Source organism: Triplophysa rosa, linkage group LG24, assembly GCF_024868665.1.
Source record: "Triplophysa rosa linkage group LG24, Trosa_1v2, whole genome shotgun sequence".
Classification (NCBI taxonomy): domain Eukaryota; kingdom Metazoa; phylum Chordata; class Actinopteri; order Cypriniformes; family Nemacheilidae; genus Triplophysa; species Triplophysa rosa.
In genome coordinates, this window is record NC_079913.1 from 8914558 (window position 1) to 8929316 (window position 14759).

Here is a 14759-nt window from a genome sequence, read left to right on the forward strand (position 1 = left end):
GACACCTCGGATTTGGGATGTTTCCCACATCAACCCGGAAATTATTTTTTGGAACGGCGCTCTTTTAATGTTAATAAAACTTGCAATGTTAATCAATCATTAATAACAATTATGTTTTAATGATACTAAATTCAGACGTTACTTCCGGGTTTGAGGTGAGACATATCCCAAATCTGAGGTGTCTGGAACGCAGCACTGCTCCCGTTTAAACAACAGCAATATTTTTGTAAATATTTTGTAACATTTATGTAAAAGACTGTTGTTTAATTTGACACATGTTTAGATCATTATTTAATTAAATAAACCTAAAGAACTACAAATTGTCCGCCATTCATTTAGGATAATATAGAAAAGCATTCCACAAGAAAATGTGGGTGTTATCCACGTGTTCTTTACAAGCTTACCCCTCAATAACCTGTCGTATAAAATATAACCTATAACCACAATTCATTGAAAAATATGAAATAAAACAAAAGAGTCTGATATGATTAGTACATTTAATTTTGCTTACATTCAAGAAACAACACATTCAAAAATCAATACAAGCCCCTAGAATGCAGCATGTATGGGCTTTTATTAAAAAGTAAATGTTCAAATATCTGACAGTGACAGCCACAAGATTTTAAAACACTGATCCCCACTATACAGTGAATAACTTTAGACTATAAATGACCATTCAAATCCCTGCCAGTTTAAGGAATCACTTTATTCAACAATAACAAAATAGACACTTTATTACTGGTAATACGGTCTATAGCGACCCTGATCAGGGTGATGTGGCCCAGGCATCTGTCCCTGTGGGGGACCCTGCAATCGGGGAGGGGGACCCCTGGGAGCTGGCCACATCCCTGGACTCAATCCCCCAGGCTGGTTAAATGGTGGACTGAGAGTGCTCTTGTCCTCGGGAAACTGGGGATTGTAATGATGGGGCGGTGGGGCATTCACAGGGGGACCACCATGCTGAGGAGGCGGCCCTGGTGGAGGATGGTTCATAAAGGGGGGCATCTGTCCAAGGAGGTGTCCGGGAGGTGGGGTGATGGGAGGGGGAACTGATGACAGAGGAGGGGGTGCTTGGTTAAAAACCATGTGAGGTGTGTTAGAACCCTGCCCTGGGTGAGGCATGGGGTGACTGATAGGTGGAGGAGGTGGAGGCCCGTAGTGTTGCTGAGGTGGACCCATCATGTGATGTGGATGGCCTGGATAGTCTCCAGGGTGATGGTGAGGAGGCGGGGCATTGCCAGGCTGGGGAAGCGGTTCACGCGAGGGGCCGGAGCTTCCCGAATCGTCGTGGATTGGAACCGTAATGAGGTTGCTGTGCTTCCGTGTGGTAACCGTTGAGATGCGGAAGGTCTCCTGAGCAAGAGAGCGGGGTGGTCCCATGTCTCCAGCAGGAGGCTGGCCCGGTGGAGGTCGATGGTCATCATGGGAGGAAGGGGGATGCTGGCTGTATGGGTCATGTCCACCATGAGACATCGGGGGTGGGCCAACATGGGGCTTGGCCAGGTGAGGTGGGGGCAGGTGAGGCGGGGGCACACGGAAACGCTCGGGCACCTCCGAGCTGGGAGGAAGGTGGAGAGAGTCAGAGCGGCTGCTGGAGGTCTTGCCCGCTCTAATGTGTCTGTGGTTAATGTGGGCCTGCAGGTCTCTCTGAGAGAGATAGGTGCGTTTACATCCCTGAACAATACTACACATGTAGAGAGAGCCACGCTGGCATTGTTCAATCCGCTGCACCGGATCTGTACAGCTGTACATGTTAAGACTGAAGAAAGAAATAGAAGGAACATCAGTTTAACAAAAAGTTAGATTTTTCATATATAGAGATTACTGAATGGGCAGCTTTTCAAGCCCATGACCTGTGGGTTTGGGTTTCTACTGAGGTGGCCAGAGTACTACAAATTATAGATCAAAATGACTAGTTCAAATGCAAAAAGAGGTCGTTCGACTTACCCAGGGCACATCTTATCACCCTTCCTTTCATGATGCAGTGCACACTCGTGACAGAAAACGTGCTTACATGGGATCTGCAAAGAAAAGATTCACAGTATTAGGTTACAGAAAAGCTCATTTGAACACATTCACTATATACACCAACTATTCTTACCATACGGCCGTATGTTTTAATTGGTAATCCACATTTGTCACAGAAATGAACTGGGGTATCATCCTTTTCACCAATCAAGCGCAGCTGGATGAAATGAGAGACAGAGTGACCATGTAGACCTCATACATTGACATCTGAATGATTAGTTATTCACAGATGCATTATGTGATTTACCTTAAAGTCCCAGAAGAGCTGTTGAGGAAACCGTCGTTGGCCTGCAAATGCATCTCCTGATTTGGTGCCAGTGTCAAATCTTTCTTCTTGCTTGTAGTTAAAGCCTTCTAGCAGAGACATATATCATAAAATAACTTCGTTTTGAGTGTAACATTACTTGTGATCACATGCTAGATAAAACAGAAGAGTATGTGTTTTTAAGTGTATGGACTTAATACCTTCATCGACAGAAAGGGCTTTGGAAGGTAAACGTCCAGCTGGTCTCTGTGGTCGAGGAGCAGGTTTATTCCTGGCCTGTTTGGGAAGAAGTTTGATGGGGATCCTTCTTCTGACATCAGGACCACATAAGGTACCCTCCGTCCCCTGCATATCATTGTCTGTGTCCAAGAAATGACAAAATGAACACATTTGAACTACAGCTTTAAGAAAAGCCTCTTTATCATGTATAAATACGAGAGAGCGATCTGAATGTATACAGCGATCAATTAATCCATTTTAAATTTCTTACGCGTACACAGAGTTTGCATTGGTCAGTGTGCACATTATAATAATTCCTTGGTACTTGTTGTGCTAAATGAGATGAAGTATTTATTAAGTAACGTTACACCCATTTGAACAAACTTATGTAAACGCAAAATATGAGATGCACATGATCGTGTTATACTAACGTTACAACCTTCGATAAGGCATAACATGTCTTATCTACGTTTGCATTTACTTAATGAAAATTTCATTTAGATATTACTTATACAGGATTAGATTCTCTCACTAAAACTCCGTAACGTTAACGTTACTGGATTAACGCTAAAGTACATTGACATAGAGGCCACAACCGACGGTTTTGTAAGAAAATACACTAAACTTAACATAAAAATGACGGGGATTGTCTATTTATACACAAACGTATGGATAATCATAACATAGCTATTTTGTGTTTTAGTCAATACGTTTAATTTAAGATAAACTTTGAAATGAAAACTAAAAAATTCCCTCCTTACCACTGTGGTCCATAACTGTGTGAAGCCAAGATTAATCTGAATTTCCGGTTTACGCCTTTCAAACCAAAAGTCTTCATCCCAAAAGCGATTTTTTTACTATTCCCGTTTATATTTATACATATTATTTACATAATTTTAGCATTATTTAAAAAATAAAATCATAACAACATAAATTGTTTGCTGTGGGTTCATTTTTTTAATCCAAGCATTTTAATTTTTCAGTCCATGCTGTGTGACCTCTGTATTACATAATAAAAGGTCTCACAGGCTCAAATATTTTTTACTTAAATTCATTCATTTATTTAAAAAAATATTTATTAGCCTTTATATTAAAAGCAAATAATAACGAATAAATGAACGCAGTGGACTCTTTAGGGACCTCTATTGGTCTGTAATGAAACTGACACCCTGAGCTGCTTCCTGACTATAAGCCGCAGGTGTGGCTCTAGGTGATCAGTTTACTGAGTCACATCCAACGGAGACAGCAAGATTAAAGGACGCTGCTGTAAGTCATATAAAACACAATTTTTATTGTTATTTATCAAAAATTACTAAATTCAATCGTTCCTTAAATGTAAAATGTATCTAAATGTTGCAGGGCGGCGTCCATTTTAATCTACAAACAAGGTATGATATGTTTTCTATTAAGCACCTGTCCTTTGTTTTCGGACCAGTCAAACTGGGCCACTTTGAATGGTGTCAACAAAGTAGTGTAAACTAAAACTCGTTTAAAAAACTGTAAAATGTATTTTAAATATATAGGCTACTTTTAAAATATTTAGCAGCATGCCTACAGACACATAGCAGTAATATATATGAATATTTTAAATGTCATTTCTTTTTAAGAAAAAGACAAATAACTATTTAAGTTCAGAATAAATGGTTGTATATAAAAGAAATGTCATTATTTTATGTCTTCTTGGTATTTTACAATGAATGAAGTCTCTAAACACCTCTATGTCAAAGTGTATTTTTACATATTAATGGCATTATTATACAAAAACTACAGTTATCTATTTTAGATGTAGATATCATATCATCAAACAATGTCATTGTTCAGAAAAATATTTACGTTTTGTTCAGCTTTTAAGCAGTTTGCCTAATTTGAATGTGCATTTGCATTACACCTGATGTTTTCGAGTTGTCGACAGTCACACGAAGGAGAATGAAAACATGTCGGTTTTTCTTTTACTAGATCCACACAAATAAAACATGTGTGTTATATATATGTGAAGCATATACTACTAAAAAACGTATTGCATTTATACCCCATACTCTTATAATTTATGACAGTGAAAGTAATGCTGATAAACTCCAGGTTTTAACTCTGTGGTGCTTTATGAACGGTGTATATAGCCTGCCGTTTGATATAACAAAGGAGATCTCCAGTGTTGCAGGAAGCTATATGTTTATGGCTGGAGATGTTTTTCAAAACTCAATTGTATTGGCAATGATGTCATCTACAAACACTATGGCAGCAATAGAAAGGGACACACCCAATGTTCTCAGTTCAAATGCCCTGTGTTTACAGAGGGATACTAGTTCGTTGAAAGCAATAGCTACAGGTTAAAGTCACGTGAGACCACAAAGGGCAGGGCGAAATAACAAAGTTCTCTTTCCCCACATAAACAACGCGACGAAACCACAGCAGATAAAAGAAAAGAGTCACTCTTGAAAATGGAATTTAGGCAAATTGGTGGTTAAATGGGTGGATTGTGTGATGTGGTTGAATTAGTTTTGTAAACATGATAACACCTTTTTAGAACACGATGGTGGAAGATACAAGACAGCCGAAAACTGCAGCATCCCTCCAGGCTGGACCTGTTGAGGTTGACCACAACACTCTTTATGCAATCAATATGAGGTAATCGTGAAGTATTATCTGTTCAGAAATATGATGTAGGTTGTGACCCAGAAAAACAAAAACAATGCAAAATGCAAGTAATATAATAATAGGATGCAAGTTTCTACACTATTTGTATTTCTGTTGTAAAAGAAAATACATGTTACAAGATACTTTATGCAGTATTGTTTTTGGTACTTCTGGGTCATGGGATGAAACCATTTGAAAACCATCATTTAACATCAACGCTGTGTGTTGACCCTGTTGAGACCAGATTCATGACCAGATTTCCCCAAAACCTTTTTATGTATAAATAACAGAGTTACTCAGCGTATTGGACGACGGCTGGCTCAGATAGGGGATGAATTGGACAATAGATGGCGTGAACAACTGTCCATCCAACGGCACCATCTGAATATAGGGATATACCCTTATGTCCTAACCAGGAGAGCTTTCTCTGGGTGAGTTGTGTATTTTTTGACTAAAAACGTAAAAAATATATACTATTTACTTACTTACATTGTTGCAAACCGGTATGATGTATTTTTCTTCTGTGGAACACAAAAGATGTTAGGCAGAACATTGGGAAATGTCAACCTCAGTCACCATTTACTTTCACTGTATGAAAAAGATGCAATGAATGGTGACAGAGGCAACCAGTTCCTAAGAACCCATCTTGTGTATTCCATAGATGAAAAATAGACACTTATGTTTTAAACAACATAAACGTTTTGTAACGATGACAGAATTTTCATTTTTTGGTGAACTGTACTGTACCTTTAAATTAACATAAATAGAGTATCAGTATCCGTGTTAAAGTTATGGTTTATAAAATGGTTTAAATCAGGATCCTTGGAAACATTTGGGGATCTAAGATTAAACCAATGCTGAAAACCTCCTGGCTGATTCCACAGCTTCATTCTGGCTGTCAGGAGGCTAGGAAGTGGACGGCACAGTGGGTAAGGACAGTATAGCCACTGCACATGTTTATGATTCTTTTCTAAAGACTAATTTTTTTTATTTTGTTGAAGTAGAATTAAACACAGTAGTTCGGTTTTATTTGACTGCAGAAGAAACTTGGTTTGCTTTTTTGAATCAAACGTTTTTTAAGAGACATTTTCGTCTAAATAGTCTATTTGGGTAATATACATTGGGTTAAATATATACATTTATGTCAGGACTTCTGGATAACAGATTTAACACAATTTTACTTCCCTTAGGTCTCCAACTTGCACATTTCCGATTGGTCCCGCAAGACTGCACTCATGCTGGCCTCTGCTTTTCTATTGGTCACTGCGTCTATCTTTCTGGCAACTTGGAATTAATATTATGGCTGAATGACATTGGGTGGGTGGGTCAGCTGGATATGGGCAAAAAGCTGGTCTTTGGCCTCACAGTGGTCATATATAAGCAAATTTCTTTGAAGGCACTGCTTTTCTTTCTCTCTTATAATGATTTTGACTATTGAAGTGCTGGTTCACACACATATATGTTCCTATATGTGCAGTTCTTGGCAAGATTGTTTTTGTGTTCTGTTGCTGGACAATTGGGCTAATGAATTGTTACCTCTTCCTCTAAAAGCATTTCTATATTAGTAAAGGAAGCTGGACTTTCCAAACCAGAAATTTTGCGCAATAAAAATTTCAAAATAAAAGCTGCAGATGCGTCTTGTTTTTTTTATTGCACATAACATTGATCAGTCCTCAGGCAGCACAACATCTACATGTGTGTAATTCTTAAACGCTTTCATGTTGCACTTTTGAATCGTCGAGCCTAACTGTCTACTGGGTCCCACCTCATAGGTATGAGGAAACTCTCGCCCCTGGGCTCTTTCATAAATCTCATGCAGCGTCTGCTCCCACTTCACCGGAGACACCAGCTGTTTGGCCAGCTGTTTCTGTATGTGCTTGTCGTGCATGTAACGCTTTCCGTCCACATTGGAGTGTACGGCGATCTCTGGGCACCGTATCTCTATCTGTCTGAGGACGTCTCTCAGGGGCTCCATCGCAGACTCCATTAGGGGGGTGTGAAAGGCACCGCTAACAGGAAGCATTCGCGTTCTTGAGAACAGCAGCTTTCTGGAATGCTCTTGAAGGAAATCCAAAGCCTAAGAAAAGGAGCGAGTTTTAAAAGGATGATAATGAAACTAGATAATGATTGTAAAGTCTAGTCTGGCCAAGATAAATATTGGTCAATATTCTATTCTGAACGAAACCTCGTCTCAGCCCTTACAGCCCACACACTTGCCAATTGCGTTTTTGGATTCTTTTTATTAGTAAATAAAAAAATTCTGAGTCATTTTTTAATAAGGACCTTACCTCAAGCCAACATACAAAAGTCTGGCTCTGTGAAACTAAACAAAACCCAACAATCCCCCATATCTTTCACTGCCTTAGGGACCACAAAACTAATAAAAATCCCAATGATGGATCTTACCTCTTTGTGGCCGGCTATTACTCTTCCATCTGGAAAGAGGTAGTTTGCAATGGCACACACAGGCTCTTGGATACCAAGAGAAAGACAGTGCTCTCTAGCCTGGAGACAGGCATGTTTGTAGTTTGTCTGGTGTCGGCCAATCACGGACAGCATGCCACTTGCCACTTGGTCGGAGGCCTTCTGCATTGCCTCCGCCCTCACCTTTACAGCAAACATAGCTGACAGACACACAACAGAGACAAGGAGACAATTAGGATAAATTAACTTTGAAAAACATGTCTGGGTAATATTTCACTTGGAATCAAAAGACACAAATAAGAATGTTTCCTTTTTATGTTCTGTCTTATTAAAAGTATTAAAGTATAGCCTATTATTAGGGCTATGATAATTTAAATGATAAATTGTATTGACTTTTTTAAAGACATTAACACACATTTACCATCCAAATTCACATTACTGTAATGCATGAAAATCTCATTCTTCCCTTTAAAATGAACAATGGTTTAACTAGTAGCCAATATTTTTTAGTGTTATATGCATTTATTTTACATTAAAATCCTATAAAATATGGTAATAAAAAAATGTATGTGGTAAATAAAGTTTACCATTTTCATACATAATGGTAGCATATAGTATATTCTTACATTAATGGTGGTTTAAATGGCAATTTTAATGAAATTCACAGTTGAAAAAAATAAATGAAACAAAAAGTCTGGACACATAAAAATGAGGTGCAAACTTACTAAATAAGGCATTGATTAGTCATTAATAATAAGTCAAAAATATAATTAATATATAAATAACAACAATGATAATAATAGAGTAATAATAATCATGTTAATTATAAAATTAAAAATAATAATTTATTTCCTATTGATCTTTGATTGAAAATTGACCTTGAACATTTTTTTAAAAATAAAAAAGCTTTTCATAAAGCATAGGGGGTCAGTTTTACCTTCAGCAAAATCCATTGCACCAGAGAAAACCAAAGCACTAAATTCTCCAACACTGAACCCTGCTGCTGCCACACAGCTCTCAATAGCCTGAGAGAGTCAAATGAGTTTTATATTAGTACTGACCACTAGACTGCATTTATATTTTAATAAAACATTCATGCCATGGCCAATGTCCAGAATGACCGTCCTAGTCGATACGTTTTGGGCGTACATAACTTACAGCAGGATTCTCGTGGTTCAGTCTTTCCACAGCAGCCAGCGAGCAGACAAACACGGCAGGCTGACAGTGTACAGTCTTCATCAGATCTTTCTCGGGTCCATTTAAACACAGAGACAGCAGATCATAGCCAAGCACCTTTTGCGCTACAGAAAACATCTCTTTCACATTTCCATATTTCAACAGTCCCCTCCCCATGCCGACGAACTGACTGCCTTGCCCGGGGAACAGAAAAACAGATGCTGTATGGGGAGCTCTCCGTGGTCGTCTGGGCTGCTCTTGGATCTCTTCCGATACAGTGTGATCGGACTTACTTAGATCAGATGTGTGAATATCGTTTGACAGTCTTCTAGAATGCAAGAGAGTCGCCGTATTCCGAAATAGACGAACTCTAGCAGACCACTTGATAGTCATGCTTAGATTCATGTTTAAAAACAGTTTATGTTGAAATCTGATTAAAATTAATTCAAACAATCCTGTTTGCATCCACCATGCTGTCGAAAATGATTTCTGAAAAGACCCAGAACATACTTCATTGCGGAGGTCAAATGCACAGCAGATTCTTGTATCCAGGCTTCGCAGCAAAGTACCGTTACTGTCCTCAGATCTCTCTGTTGACAGAAGTCTTCCTTCTGGCATAAACTTTTAGGACATCACAGTAAATATTTTCTGTAAGTTCAAAACCAGCGTTTTTTTCACGTCGTGTATTTTTCTTCTTTTGGTAACGATTGGTATGTGAAAGTTGCACATCGCCACCTAGTGTACTGGAGGTTATGCTTAACGTTAACACGACCCGTTTTGCTTAGCATCTTTGTTATTAGTAAACAATACATTTTTCTACTACAAATATATTTGCGTGTAATATTTATATACACAATACATAAACATATTATTATATAGAGGATACCTGAGCTTGGGCTGTGGCAGTAACTCAAAACGTTCAACAAATGCATGCTTTATGTTTTACACAGTTAAAACCTGGGTGTGTCAGTATATTATTTCCTCCAAATACACGATTTCAAAATATTTTCATGTTGTTTTTGTAACATTTTTCATGTTTTATAAACCATGTCCTTTTTATTTATTTTATGTGTTTAATGTTTTCTGAAAAGCCAGCAAATAGCCTATAATAGCTATTTAATAGGAGGTCACTATTGTGACATCCACACACCAAACTTTTCACAAAATTAACTTGTTTTTTTCTAATCATCTGTCTTTTACACACTTTAGACAGGAAAATGCAATTGAATAGTCTATTATTCTATAATCCCCCAAAATAAAATTCTAATAGGTGTAACTAAGTTATACTAAACAGATCAATCATTGATGTACTTTGAAGTGCATGAATCAAGATTTAATTACATCTTAACTATTTGAATCTACATTGATCATCTGCTGAGCATTATATAACGTTAATAACTTAATAGATCCATTGTAAAGTGTTATTGAATGATGTACAGTATCCTAAGAGATGTGAGCATACAAATGATAAACATACAATACATAGAAATCAATAATTTGATAACATTAGTCTGTAGTGTTTCCTGTAGCTCAGTAGTTAGAGCATGGCGCTAGCAATGCCAAGGTCATGTGTTCGATCCCAGGGATTGCACATACTCCGATACAAATGTATAGTATAATGCAATGTAAGTCGCTTTGGATAAAAGCGTCTGCCAAATGCATAAATGTAGTGAAACATACTGCCAAATCCAAAAAAAGACCGTGCCAATCATCTTCTTAATACAATTTACAAAAATGTTCTATTTCCCAATCAACCCTTATCAGATATTAATAACTAATGCAAATGTGTCATAGACTAGTACAGAGTAAGTTAAACTTTTGCTTTTTTATTTGACCGACAGAAAATGCTGAAACAATCTACACAAAACATTCAAGTGGCAAAAACTGGCTTCATGAGCCCTTGCATGGCAATCCAATTTATTAAACTACATATGCTCGGTTATACAAAATTGCACCACTTTAGTTAAGGCTTTTAAGTTGACATTTGGCCACACCCACCCTCCCTCGACCCCCCATCCCACCCATCAGAAGCAATGATGTTGCAGTTGAAATACTGTGCCTCTGCCTCAGGTCCATATGTCAAGGAGCATTACATTTATTTCCTTTTTAAACTCAAAAAGGCATTTGAGTGTAATCCGAACACACAGCTTATGTTTACCTGTGTCCACTGCAGCTTGGACACTCTGCATTCCTTACTTTACACAGTGCAAATCCTCAAAGCATTCATAAAGAATTCATTGTGAACATACTGCATGCTGGACCCTGCAAAGAGTTGTTTGATGTTTAAAGAGACAGTACAAGTACGTTTCCAGCCGAGTGAACACTCGCCGAGTACTAGCGCACAACTGCTTTACAGACCACGTTCGGGCCTTCAATGAATACCCTCTAGGACTGCACTCGATGTGCGATGTAAATTTTCTTAAAATCAAATTTTCCCATTTTTCCTTAACACAAAGTTTCCACATCCCAACATTCAGTTAACCCCGACAGATACAAAGACAAAACACAGGCCAAATTATTACAAAGTTGAAACAGTCACTAACAGACACCTTCAGTCTTGACTCACAGGTTCCAATATTTGGTTTTCATATCCTCAGTTTAAACCAGATGCATCAGCAAGCAGGGAAGGGGGTGGGGTTGCGTCCAAACTTGTGACATCACTGAAGTTCATTTGTTTTTTACCATTTTTATCTTGTAATAAACCCCCACATTTTTCAAAATATATACCACCTGCAGTTATTTTGATCAGGAACATTTATCATGAAGAGGGATTTGAATATTTACTATGAGACCACCCAAAAAAGACCTTTGGATAGATGCACACTAGGAGACTCACTGGTGAAGCCTAAACCTAAATAGTCAAAACCCATTTTTATAATACCCCCTTCTTAAAAAAAGCCTGCTGTACAAACTTGAAAAAGAAAATAAAGAAACCTTGGATGGCCTATGAGATGGAAATGATTTTTGATGGAGAAGAAAGAGACGAGGAAAGGTCTTAACGCGTATTCAAAGGCAACATCTGAGGCTTAGGACAATGTGATAGTAACAGAAAAATTATATTTTTGAACTTTTTACATATACAACAATGTATCCACAGGTTGTTTTTCCTAAGGTAAAACTCAAACAGTATCAATAGCTGTTGCGAATATAACATCTCCATAGAGCAAAAAATCTAGTAATTTTATAAAAGAGAAAAGGCAGGGGAAAAAATGTTTAGAATAAAAGCAAAAGTTACAAAAAAATCAACAAAATTATGCAAAGAAATCAAGGAGTGAAAGTTAGCTGTAAGAATGGTTTATATAGATCTCTTTGGACTTCCTCTCCTTTCTGGCTAAAATAGTGGTGCTTATAAATATCATTGTAATTGCCATGGCAACGTGCACAGCCTTGTTAGACATTCCCTCCTTACATTTACAACGGCGGCTGTTTCCGTTAGCAATAACACTGCGTGTAGGCTCTGTATTTTTTTTAATTCTTTTGTCTAGCACTTTATTCATTTACTCGTTTAATTCGTTTTACTCAGTTGCACACAATTAGAATATATATTTATATAATTATATGTAAAAATCTCTCGCGTGCGGCATTGGAAAGTGATGACTGTTATCGATGTGCAAAAAACTGACATAGTACTGTAGCCTTGAATCCGTTTGTTTGTTTGTTGGTTGGTTTGTTAAAGGGGGATCACCACACAGGAAAGTCCATTCGATGTTAGGTTTTAGTAACGTCGGAATGCTGGCACTGCTGTGGACACAGCAGCAAATCAGACCTACAAAAAGAAAATATGAATTAGAACACTGTTTTCCTAAAAATCCTAAAAAAAGCATTTCATCCTATATTAACTACTGGTAAATATTTTTCTATAAAAATAATTTAGATCAGTTTTGTATTTCTCATTCTAAAGCTTTGGAACAAGGAATTGAAACTGTTGATCATTTCTGATCAGCCAATGACAGTTAAGAGCTCCTACCTGGCTCAGAGCAAAAGAACAGCTGTATATTAGAGCAGCTGGCAGGTGGACTTTTTGCGTGGCTTTCCAGGTGGTGGAGTTTTCCTGTTGATTTGCCGGACCAGGTCATAGAAGATCTGCAGAGGAAAAAAGATTTCAGAGTGAACCCAGGTACATTTTCGTCTGCACAAATTAAAATTAAAGATGTAAACTGGAAAAAAACGGATGTAATGCAAACCACAGGTATTTGATATTTAATGACTAGTTATGAGAAGGGATTTGGGCCAATGAGATTTCAGAGTGGGTGTGGCCATCCCGCACAGCACATTTATAGCATTGTCATCCCCAATTTAATGCACATCCAAACATGGCTCTTGCAAACAAAAGAAATGCGTCAACTCGACTCATGAATTGGCTATGGCCGAGTACAACCGTTTCAGACGGAAACGTATGCAGCACAGTGAAATCACTCATTTTGGACGTGCGGACGCTTTACAGCACAGATGTTCAGCTCCCAATGAGGAAAATATCATCAATCAGTTCCATTAAACATCTAGCTTTAACAGCTGTACATGTTGCTTCGACTTCATCAAAAACAACCCAATGACTATAAAAAAACAAATAATGATAGTATTATTTGTCCTATGTGCTTTGTGCTCTATAAGATCTAAAAAATAAAATAATGCACCAAAACAAAGGACATTTCAATTAAAAGTGAAAAATCTCTGATCATCAGCAAAAAACAGCATTGTGCATAATAAAATAAATGCACTTGCACAATCACCTTCACATCAATAATGGCTTGTTTCCTTCAATCACTGAATAAAAAAGCTGATAAACGAAAAAAGATTTGACCGATGCAGCAGTTCCTGGCACCACCACAGGCTCTCATATTTCCGGCTAATCGCTTTTCGCCAATCAAAAATCAACCAGCCATCCCTCCTTTAACCCTTGTACGTTGTTTTTGTATTTATTTATGTTAGTTGACCCATAGCTTTATTTAGGTATTAACATTCTTTTTCCTTCTCATGCATTTGGCAGACGCTTTTATCCAAAGCGACTTTCATTGCATTTTACTATACATTTGTTTCGGAGTATGTGCAATCCCTGGGATCGAACCCATGACCTTGGCGTTGCGAGCGCCATGCTCTAACCAATGTATAGATGTTTATCCTACTCAACACAGACAGCACATATAAGGTTAATATTTGTCAAGTTCCCCTGTTAAATCACATTTATGAAAAAATGTCCTATTTGTTTTTTTTATTATAAAGTTGATCTTTAACGCATAAAAAAAAGTGAACATTGAAAACGATTCACAAATACCCAAACACCACTCGAGGGATAAAGACCTAAAAAGGGTCTACAGAATATAAAGAGAAGCTCAATGAAAGTTCAGAATAGCGGCCAAGCAATATTGACTTTTTTAATGGACGGTGCTGATTTTTAAAAGCATCTCATAATTGTAAACTGAACACGCAATGGCTCTTGCCATAAACGATTATCCTCAAAAGAAAAAGTATAAACATGCAAGCGCTGTGCATTTCACTGGTAACATCACAGGTTAAGTAGCCAAGGAAGTCTCTGAATAAACGCTGTTCAAGGACTCCTAGATTTGTTTTTTGGAGTTTCACAGTCAAAATCATAGAATCTAGTGAAAGAAAGCCTTCACTCGACTGTGGTCAAGTACAGCTACAGTTCTCCATTAGCTTATTAAAAGAGCTCTAGGAGAAGATCCATTAAACCTGTATCTGAGTTTCACTTAGGAGACAGCAGAGTCCGTCACTGGACTTTATTGATTTATCCACTTTGACACAATAAACAAATAATCCTGAAAAAAGCTTAGTATCTCAAATCGTCACCCTTTGCCCTGCAGTAATCCCCATATTGTGTAAATCAATCAACAGACGGAACAGTAGTTTCAGCTTGTGAGGACAACCAAGCAACCGTAGTCATGCTGTTATAACAAACCAGACTTTCTAACTCATTGAATTCAAAGCGGCTCTATGTCATATAGTCAGGGTTCATGGCATGGAGTCATGCAGCTCACAATAGGACGCTCTGTGT

The 14759-nt window shown here is 37.8% G+C and overlaps 4 protein-coding genes across 5 annotated transcripts in view; 1 reads left to right on the forward strand and 3 right to left on the reverse strand.

The window, feature by feature from the left end:
• Window positions 1–489: 489 nt before the first annotated feature.
• Window positions 490–3320, reverse strand: cbll1 (Cbl proto-oncogene-like 1, E3 ubiquitin protein ligase). 2 transcript variants are annotated; one of them, XM_057324756.1, is made up of 6 exons: window positions 3274–3320; window positions 2494–2652; window positions 2276–2379; window positions 2102–2185; window positions 1948–2021; window positions 490–1759 (listed from the first exon to the last, which is right to left on the reverse strand). In XM_057324756.1, the coding sequence occupies exons 1-6, from the start codon at window positions 3284–3286 to the stop codon at window positions 736–738; spliced, it is 1458 nt and encodes a 485-aa protein (XP_057180739.1). In that variant the 5' UTR covers window positions 3287–3320; the 3' UTR covers window positions 490–735. The 2 variants fall into 2 exon arrangements, with proteins under 2 accessions (XP_057180739.1, XP_057180738.1); XM_057324755.1 differs by having other exon boundaries at window positions 2276–2382.
• A 355-nt stretch (window positions 3321–3675) lies between these two features.
• bik (BCL2 interacting killer) lies at window positions 3676–6774 on the forward strand. The gene is made up of 6 exons (XM_057324760.1): window positions 3676–3778; window positions 3872–3900; window positions 5037–5137; window positions 5437–5577; window positions 5964–6075; window positions 6337–6774. Exons 3-6 carry the CDS (start codon window positions 5043–5045, stop codon window positions 6439–6441), a joined length of 453 nt encoding a protein of 150 aa, XP_057180743.1. The 5' UTR covers window positions 3676–3778; window positions 3872–3900; window positions 5037–5042; the 3' UTR covers window positions 6442–6774.
• A 38-nt stretch (window positions 6775–6812) lies between these two features.
• mcat (malonyl CoA:ACP acyltransferase (mitochondrial)) lies at window positions 6813–9438 on the reverse strand. The gene is made up of 4 exons (XM_057324757.1): window positions 8729–9438; window positions 8508–8595; window positions 7553–7770; window positions 6813–7223 (listed from the first exon to the last, which is right to left on the reverse strand). Exons 1-4 carry the CDS (start codon window positions 9362–9364, stop codon window positions 6813–6815), a joined length of 1353 nt encoding a protein of 450 aa, XP_057180740.1. The 5' UTR covers window positions 9365–9438.
• A 1114-nt stretch (window positions 9439–10552) lies between these two features.
• Window positions 10553–14759, reverse strand: part of rap1b (RAP1B, member of RAS oncogene family) — a 43136-nt gene continuing 38929 nt past the window's right edge. The window contains exons 7-8 of the mRNA XM_057324363.1: window positions 12714–12829; window positions 10553–12512 (exon numbers count right to left, since the gene is read on the reverse strand). Of these exons, the coding sequence (XP_057180346.1) occupies window positions 12743–12829 (87 nt within the window). The 3' untranslated portion in view covers window positions 10553–12512; window positions 12714–12742. The remainder of the gene's footprint in view (window positions 12513–12713; window positions 12830–14759) is intronic.